The sequence below is a fragment of the Plasmodium reichenowi genome, chromosome 11, assembly GCF_001601855.1.
Source record: "Plasmodium reichenowi strain SY57 chromosome 11, whole genome shotgun sequence".
Lineage (NCBI taxonomy): Eukaryota > Apicomplexa > Aconoidasida > Haemosporida > Plasmodiidae > Plasmodium > Plasmodium reichenowi.
Genome location: NC_033656.1, coordinates 330563 through 340289, shown reverse-complemented (window position 1 = coordinate 340289; position 9727 = coordinate 330563). Strand labels below are relative to the sequence as shown.

Sequence of the window (9727 nt, the reverse complement as noted above, 5' to 3'; positions counted from 1 at the left end):
AAGCAAATAATAATTTTAGGAAAAGAAGATAAAAAAAAAAAAGAAAAAAAAAAAAAAATAAAAAAAGAAGTATAAATTTATAAAAAAATTTAAAAAAAAAAAAAAAAAAAAAAAAAAAAAAAAAAAAAAAAAAATTAATAAATAAATAAATAAATACATAATATGAATATATTAATAATATTTTTATAAATATTCATGTATCATGAATATATCATTTTATTATTATTATTTTATTCTATTATTTTTTTTTTTTTTGGTGTTTTATTATTATAATTTTTTTTTTTTTAATATTATTATTTATGAATATTTAGGAATTCATTTGTTTGATTATAAATATAATTAGCTCTTATATATGATTATATTTTAAAATAAGAATTATATTATACACATGTGTGTATACATCTTTTGAATATAATTTTTTTAATGAACAGCTTAACATTCTTTTTGATAAAAATTTTTAATAGTTTATTATATATAGATATAATATATATATTTGACATATATATTATTCAATAATGTAATTTATAGAGACACATTAAATGTTCAATATGATAAATTTTATATAATTCTTTTTATATCTTATAAGTTACAAAAAAAAAATAAAAATAAATAAATAAATATATATATATATATATATATATAGATATAGATATAATTATTTAAGCTTTTTGCATTTTGGAATTATACGTATTAGGAAAAGCTTACAAAAAAAAATATGTATATATTATATATATATATTTTTTTTTAATTGCCCTATTATTATATTAATATATATTATATATATGTAAAACTATCGGGAGTATTATCTTATTATATATAAAACTTTATATATTATATCTATAAATATATTTTTGATGATTTATTAAAGATAATGCTTCTGAATGGGTATATAACATAAATATGTAAGCAACTTATATTTCTTTTTCTTTCTTTTTTGAGCATATAAAAAAAAAATGTACATATTATATATATATATATATATATATGTGTATATTATATTTTTTATGTATTACATAACTTTAAGGTATATTTTTTTTAATTCTTTTTTTATAAACTGCATTTTTTATGCCGATTCATATTATAAACTCGTTGACATAACAAATAATATGAATATTTAGAACTAAATATAAAAAAAAAAAATTCTTTTAGGGTTATAAAAAAAAAAGTTTTATTCCTAATATTTTTGAAATATAAAAAAAAAAAAGAAAAAAAGAAAAAAATAGGAATTTTTCAAAATTGACAATTAAATGAAACTGATGAATATTAATTTTTTTTTGAATATGTTTTATAATCTTATGTGTGAATAAAATATATATATATAATATATATATGTATGTATGTATGTATGTATGTATATATTTTAATTAAAGGCTAAATATATAATTATATATATATATATATTACATTTTATATATATATTTTTCTCATTGCTTCAACCATTTAAAATTTTTTATTTTTTGTTATATTTATTCTCGTGCAGTGTAGAAAAAAAAAAAAAAAAAGTGTGTGTAAGGATGTGGCTTGAAAAATATAGCCCGCAAGGCATTGATGAGTTAACAATTCATAAGGATATAACAGAGAGGTTAAGGAAATTAAGTAGACATAAGGATTTGCCTCATATAATATTTTATGGGGCCCCCGGTGGAGGGAAAAGTACTCGCATTAATTGTTTAATAAAGGAAATATTTAAAGATGAAAAGATTATTAGAAGACCTGAATGTATAACGAATGCAGAAAATAAAATAAATATTAATGTAGTACAAAGTAATTATCATTTAGAATTACAATGTTTTGAACTAGGTAATAAAGATAAGATAATAGTACAAAGTATTATAAAAGAATTATGTAGTTATAAATCGAGTGCATCCTTTTTTTCGAAAACACCCATGTATCGTATATTTGTATTTAAGGATGCTGAATTTTTAAGTGAAGGGGCACAAGCGGGTTTAAGAAGAACATTAGAAACATATATAAGAAATGCAAGAGTTATATTACATTTAGAACATTTATCTAAGATTATTGAACCTTTAAAAAGTAGATGTATTTGTATACGTGTACCACTACCAAGCGAAGAAGAAATTTATTCAGTTTTACAAAATATTTGTAAACAAGAAAACGTATCTCCTTCATTTAGTACATATGAATATTTTCAAACATTAATAAATACACATGGAAGAAATTTACGAAAATGTATTATGGCTTTAGAAATGTCAGTATATGCTAACTCATCTAAACCTCATCAAAGTTTATCAGTAGCTGCTTCTTATATAAATGAATTATGTGATTTTGTTTTTATTAATCCTACACAAATTAAAATGAAAGAGTGTGTAACTAAAATACAAAGTCTTATAACTTGTCAAATACCTGTGAATTTTATTTTTGAAACCACAATCAAATATTTATTAAGGGGAAATTACGACGCTAAACTTAAATATTATTTTCTGAAACTTTGTTCCCATTTTTCTTATCTTTCTGAAGCTTCATATGATAAGAGTGTCTCTCTCATAGCTTTTATTGTAAACGCAAATACGGCTATAGTGAAATATAAGTTACATGGAAAATAAGAAGAAAAAAAAAAAAATGAAGCATGACATTGGGATAGATATAAAAAAGGTAAGGTAATTATATATAAATATATATATATATATAATATATTGTATATTCCTTATTTTTTTATTGTACACAAATATATAAATATATATATATATATATATATATTTATTTATTTATTTATTTATTTATTTATTTATTTATTCATATTTATGTGTATTCATAGTTATATTAAAATTTTTCTTAGTGATAAATGCATAAAGAATAGAATATTTATAATTCAATTTATTAATTCTTAAAAAATGATGAATATAAATGTATTTTAACCTATTATATTTTAATTTTATATATTTTATAAATATTTATTTTGTTATATTTTTTTTTTATTTTTCCTCCAGACAACATATACATATATGTGTTACTAAAAATTATAATTATACATGAAAAAAAAAAGATAAATAAATAAATAAATATATTAACATATTAATATATACATATATATATAATATATTTATACAATATCATATAGTGACGTTATTATGTATTTCAAATTATATTTATAAATATAATAAGAATTTTCAAATTTGTAATTATAAAATATTTAAATTTTTTTAATTTTACATATATACAATATACCAAAGGGTGATCGATCGGGTAAGGAAATATATCCATACCTGGTTTTTTCAAAAAACTTCAAAAACAAAGTATTTTCCTTAAAATGATTTATATATTGGTATGATTGATTCTTATGAAGATTATCTATATTATGATTATGATTACTTTTGTTATTTACATAATTTGAGAGATATTGTGATATTTTCTTTTGATACTCTTCGTGTATAAAATCTATAATTTGAATATTGTTTTTATATTTTTTAAGAAATTTTTCAATAACATAATCATTTTCAAGATATGACAAAGCACATGTGGAATAGATAATAACACCACCTGTATGTAGTAGAGCAAAAGCATTAATAAGTAATTCTAATTGTATATCTGAATTATTTTTAATAACATTAATAGACCATTTATTTAATTCCATTGTTCCTTGTTTAATTAAATGTTCATCAGTAGAACATGGTACATCTAATAAAATTTTGTGAAATTTTGGAAATCTCAAAAATGAATTAATATTTAAACCATTATAATTTGTAACATGTATATTACTAGATCTATTTAATAAATTGCTAGGTATATATTTATCTAATACTTTTTTTAAGCGTTCATATCTTACTTTGTTGTATTCATTAATAACAAGAAAACCATCTCTATTTATTTTGTTAAAATTTACTACATCCATACAACAATCAATTTGTACACCGAAATTTTTCGCATTATTATTATAATTATGGGCATGATTATTATAAATATTACGATTATTATGATGATTATTGTTATTATAGTCATTATTGATATTATTAACCTCCTTAATGATATTATCTTTATCATTATTTCCCGTGTCAGGATATATTATTTCTAGATTTTTTATTCTGTTCAAAGGTGATATATTATAACCAAATAATTTATTGACTATATATAAAGACTTTCCTCCTGGAGAAGCACACATATCTAAAACATGTTCATTTTGTTTAATATCAAGAAAATAAGCACACAATATTGAACACGGATTTAAATAATAAATGATTTTTTCCACATTTTCAATAGATCCATCATATTTTATTATATCGTTTATATTTAATAATTCAGATTGTTGGATATTTATTTTTTTATAATATATATTTTTATCATGTATATTATTAATAATATTGTTATTATAAAAACTATTTTTTTCGTTATTATTATAATTAATATTATCTAAAACATTTATCGTATCATTTTTTGTGATATCATTATGTACATTATTTTTAATTTTATCATCATTGGTTATATAATTATATCCAACATTACTATTCATATTATTACTAGTTTCATCCTTTATATTATTTGTCTTATTCATTTCATATATATTAATTATATCATCTTCATATAAAACAAAATATTTTTGATACTCTTTATCTACATATAAACCGTCAAAACATGTTATCACTTTATTATTTTTCATCATATATAATAATATTTTCGTAATGTTAATATAATCTGTTTGTATAAAATCGGTTATAAATCCTCCTTGTATCATTTTATCTTCCTTTAGCCTTTTTAGTAGCATATCAGCACGTTCTCCATATTCTTTTTTTAAGTTTAAAAGGTAACCTACTCTACCACTGCATTTCATATTTTATACCAAATTGTAACATTTTTTTAAAAACAAAAAAATAATAAATTAAAAAAATAAAGAAATATATAAAACTATCAAAATATTAAAATATCAAAATATCATAATATCATAATATCAAAACAGTTGTAAAAAAGGTTGGTATTTTTTTATAAGCTATTTTGTGAAAAAAAATTTTCACATAAATTTTTTAACATAATATAAAAATATCTAAAATTGTAGCCTTAATGACAATAAAATATAATAAAGAAAAAATAAAGAAAATAAAAAAAAATAAAAATAATAAAAAAATAAAAAAATAATAAAAATAAAAGAAATAAAAAATTTAAAAAAAATAAGAAACCATAATCTTTTTTTATATATAAAATGATGTTATTATATATATGTATATATGTAATATATAAGGAACGGGTGACATATATTATATTATATATATATATATATATATATATATATATATATATATATATATACATATATATATACATATATATGTTAATTTTTTTTTTTTTATTAAAATATATAATTATATTTTATGACAATTTAAAAGAAAAAATTTAAGGAGTAATATAATGGAATAAATATAAATATAAATATATATTTATATAATTTTTTTTTAAATAATATGTGAATTTCTTTTTTTTTTTTTTTTTTTATATAAAAAAAAAAGATATATATATATATATATATATTTATTTATTTATTTCATATGTTGATAATACTTTAATCATTTTAAAAGAAAAAAATAATAACTGAGAAATTATAACAGTGTTATTATTGAACTTGGAATATATACATATATATATATATATATATATATTATATTTATGAATAGCAAATATTTTTAATTAATGTACATATTTATTATATAATTGTTAAATAAACAACCAAGAAATATATATGATAAAAATATATTTGTATATAAATATGTTATTATATTATAGTGGTTATATTTTATTTATTTTTAAATTGATATATTTATAGGTACCAATAAAAATATATATCCTACCATATAAAAAAAGAACATTAAGATATTTATTTTGTTTATGTCTTATCGTTATATATACATATATATATATATTTATTTATATATTAAGAAATATAAAAAATTTATCAATATCAATATTTTAAATGAATTTTAGTTTCGAAGGATGAGCGACACTTCATCCATAAAAATTTCGAGGGATGAAGATATTGGATATGCAGAGAAAAAGAATAAGGAGGATTATCCACTAAATAAGAAGAACAAAGGAAATAATAATAAAAGAGTTAAGAATAACAAATATGAACTGGCAAATGTGAATAATAAAACATCATTAAGTGTTGTAGAAAATAAAAAGAATGAAAAAATTCTTATATATGAAAATAACGATATTGTAGAATATGATTACAACTACTTTTTTGACGAGCAGAAGAATAATAAGCATGTCGTATTACAAGAAGAAGATTATTTAAGTACCTTAGAATACTTAATTGAAAAAAAGTTTTTTCCTGAAATGGAAAACTTAAGGTTGAAAGAAGATATGTACAAAAGTAATTTATTAAAAAAAAATAATATAAATGATTCAAATGTAAACAAATTTAACAGCGATGTTGAATCTTATCATTTTTCTAATAATATGGACAATAATACTAGTGATCATTTTAAATATATAAAAAAAAAAAAAAAAAAAGATCCATATGGAAACAATTATAATGACGAATATGTAGATATCCAAAGTGAAAGTAGCAGCGGATATAACAAAAAAGAAAATATAAAAAGAAATAATAGTAATAATAAAAATAATATGGAATTGTTAAAATATTTTGAGGAAGACGAAAATTATAGCTTAGTGAATTATGCTCATAGTGATCAAGAATACATTAAAGAAAGAAAAAAAAAAAAAAAGTATAAAAAAGTGATATTAGCAAATGGAAAAGAACATAAAATCAATTTAAATATAAGCTTAAGTGAATTTCAAAAAAGATATACATCTGAAGATAATAAATCATTTGAATATTTATTAAGAAATATGAAAAATAAAAGTATTGAGAAAAACTTTTTTTCTATTGATAAAAGAAAGAAACATAATTTAAAAATGGATATGATAGAGGAATATACAAAAAAAGGTATACCACATAATATAATAAATACAAATAAAGCTGATGAACAAGATTATGCTATGATGTTTTCTTCCAGCTATAAAATAAGTAATGTAGAGTCGATGAAAAATGATAATCCCACTATATATTATCATAACACACGATTTAATAATGAATACAACAATGATATAAAAAGACAAATTAATCGTATTGATGATATTAGAGAACAAAAATTATTAAACAAAGAAAAAGATAGAAAACAAGAACAAATGATTGAGCAAGGAAAATTTAATTTATTAAAAAATAATGATACCTATGAATATGTAAACACACCTTTAATACAAGCAGGAAAAGGTGTTGATCAAAGTCCCATAATAACATGGGGCAAAATTATATCTACACCTAAATTGGTACATGGTAAAAAAGATGATGATGATAAAAGTATTCATAATAATAATGATTATAATAATGATTATAATTATAATTACAATAATGAACTTGACGACAATAGTCATGATCCAGAATCTATACAAAAAGAATTTAATTTACAAAAAATTAATAATCGAGAATTAGTTGCTCAAAAACTACAAAATAGTAGGAAAAACATTAAATATAATAAAGATATTTTAAAAAAAAAAAATATAAATTTTTTAATAAATAAAAATTTCACTTCTCATATTTCATCATCATCATTCAAAAATTCTGTTCTCTCAAGGTATAGTCAAAAAAGATTAAGTGAGCTAGCTAGAAAATCATCACTAGCATCACAAATACTTACGAAAAAGAAAAAATAAATACATAATAATATAATGACTTTAATGAGAAGGTAATATTTCGAAATATAAAATACTTGCTAATTTTTTCTTTTTTTTTTTTTTTTTTTCTATAATATGTCTATGTATATAATTAATATAGACGTTATAAAAAAATAAATGACTATCAAAATGGATAAATAAGGTTATATAAATATTTATGTGTGCGTTTCTGATTTATATATATTTATATATATTTTAATTTTTAGTATAAATGTGCAAAATATTTCATATGTACATATTTTTTACGTAGCAATTTTTTGTATCATGTAAATGCATATATATATATATATATATATATATATATAATATATATATGTATGTATTTTTTTTTTTTTTTTTCTTATTTTAAAAACTTAACATTGTGTGAACCTCCTAATTATATAAATTCCTAATATATAAAAAAAAATTACAATGAATCTTAAAAATTTATACAATTATAATAATATCACGGTTGAATATAAAACCCTTGTGAAGTAATAAAAATAAAAGGAATATATAAAATAAATAAATATAAATATATATATATATTTATTTATTTATTTTTTAATTTAATTTATTTTGAGATAGAGAAACAAAACAAAATAAAGAAAAAGAAATTCAGGCTGCTATATTAATACAGAAATGCTTTAGAGGTTTTGTTGTTAGAAAAAAATATTTAATTTTTAAGTAAAAATTTAAAACATGGGAATTAATAAGACATATATAATAAATAAATATATATATATATATATATATATATATATATATATATATTCATGTGTATCATATATTATATATATAATTATAACATTATTTAGATATTACATAAAATATATGCAAAATCAAATACAAATGTTAAGCTGTAAATTTTTATTAAAAAAAATGAAGAAAGCAAAATCAGAGGAGCAAGCTATTTTGTATTTGTCTGACAACGCTACGAAAATACAAAAGATGTAAAATGATAAATCTTGAACATATAATATATATAGAAATATATATTTAATAATTTGGGTTTTTTTTTTTTTTTTTTTTTTTTTTTAATATATAAAGTTTTCGAGGATACTACTCAAGGAAATATATACATGATTATTTTAAGAGGAAAATGCAAATACATGAAATGGATAATTATGTGAGAAATTGAAAAAAGCGAAAATGTATATATATATATATATATATATATATATATATGTATGATATTTTTTTTTCTTTATTTTTTTACCTCAGGTTAAGGAACAAAGAAATAATATGATGCTTGGACTTGAAGAGAGAAAAAAAAAACAATTGGTTAGAAAAATTACAAAACAGATTAAAATATTTATTTTTTTTTAATACTCACATATATATATATATATATATATATATACATTTATATTATAATATCCATATTATTGTCCTTATTTATAAGCAATATGATAACACCATGAGAGACAAAAAAATACATCAAGTTGCAAAAAATTTGCATCATTTGGTTTCTACAAAAACACAAAAAGGAGTTTATAATTTAAAAATTGAAAATATTATAAAAGAACAAGTTAGAAAATGTTTACAAATAATGAAATAAAGAAATTAAATCAATGATAAAAAAAAGAAAAAAAAAAAAAAAAAAAAAAAAAAAAAAAAAAAAAAAAAAAAAAAAAAAAAATGACTATATTATCATAATATATATATATATATATATATTTTATATTTTATATTTTAGCAAAAAAACATAAAAAGGAAAGATAAAAATTACCATAAAAAATAAAAAGTAATTTTGATGGAATATAATAAAGGAGAAACACCAAAAAAAAGAAAAGAAAAATATATAAATAAAATGAAGGAATATATAAAACCCATGCTGAACTCTAACATGTTTAAGTAAGTTTTAGAGATGCCTATAAATAATAAAATATATAATATAATATAATTATCATTGCATAGTTAAGAAAAATACATTAAACTTAAGAACATATTACACAATATGCCGATAAAAAAGAAATTAGACTAATGCACACTTATATCAATTTTTTTTTTTTTTTTTTTTTTTTTTTTTTTTTTTTTTTTTTTTTTTTTTTTTTTTTTTTTTTTT

The 9727-nt window shown here is 18.0% G+C and overlaps 5 protein-coding genes across 5 annotated transcripts in view; 3 read left to right on the top strand and 2 right to left on the bottom strand.

The window, feature by feature from the left end:
• Positions 1-1514: 1514 nt before the first annotated feature.
• PRSY57_1109600 (replication factor C subunit 5, putative) lies at positions 1515-2564 on the top strand (the record flags this gene model as incomplete). Its single annotated transcript, XM_012908061.2, has 1 exon — positions 1515-2564. One exon carries the CDS (start codon positions 1515-1517, stop codon positions 2562-2564), a length of 1050 nt encoding a protein of 349 aa, XP_012763515.1.
• Positions 2565-3151: 587 nt separating this feature from the next.
• On the bottom strand, positions 3152-4783 carry PRSY57_1109500 (tRNA m5C-methyltransferase, putative; the record flags this gene model as incomplete). Its single annotated transcript, XM_012908060.2, has 1 exon — positions 3152-4783. The coding sequence occupies one exon, from the start codon at positions 4781-4783 to the stop codon at positions 3152-3154; it is 1632 nt and encodes a 543-aa protein (XP_012763514.2).
• Positions 4784-5934: 1151 nt separating this feature from the next.
• Positions 5935-7659, top strand: PRSY57_1109400 (ES2 protein, putative; the record flags this gene model as incomplete). Its single annotated transcript, XM_012908059.2, has 1 exon — positions 5935-7659. One exon carries the CDS (start codon positions 5935-5937, stop codon positions 7657-7659), a length of 1725 nt encoding a protein of 574 aa, XP_012763513.2.
• A 432-nt stretch (positions 7660-8091) lies between these two features.
• On the top strand, positions 8092-9403 carry PRSY57_1109300 (hypothetical protein; the record flags this gene model as incomplete). The annotated part of the gene is made up of 7 exons (XM_012908058.2): positions 8092-8153; positions 8248-8346; positions 8478-8612; positions 8710-8788; positions 8884-8943; positions 9065-9190; positions 9359-9403. The coding sequence occupies 7 exons, from the start codon at positions 8092-8094 to the stop codon at positions 9401-9403; spliced, it is 606 nt and encodes a 201-aa protein (XP_012763512.2).
• Positions 9404-9512: 109 nt separating this feature from the next.
• PRSY57_1109200 (actin-like protein, putative) overlaps positions 9513-9727 on the bottom strand; it is a gene marked incomplete at both ends in the record, with an annotated part of 1978 nt that continues 1763 nt past the window's right edge. The window contains one exon of the mRNA XM_012908057.1: positions 9513-9533. Within this exon, the coding sequence (XP_012763511.1) occupies positions 9513-9533 (21 nt within the window). The remainder of the gene's footprint in view (positions 9534-9727) is intronic.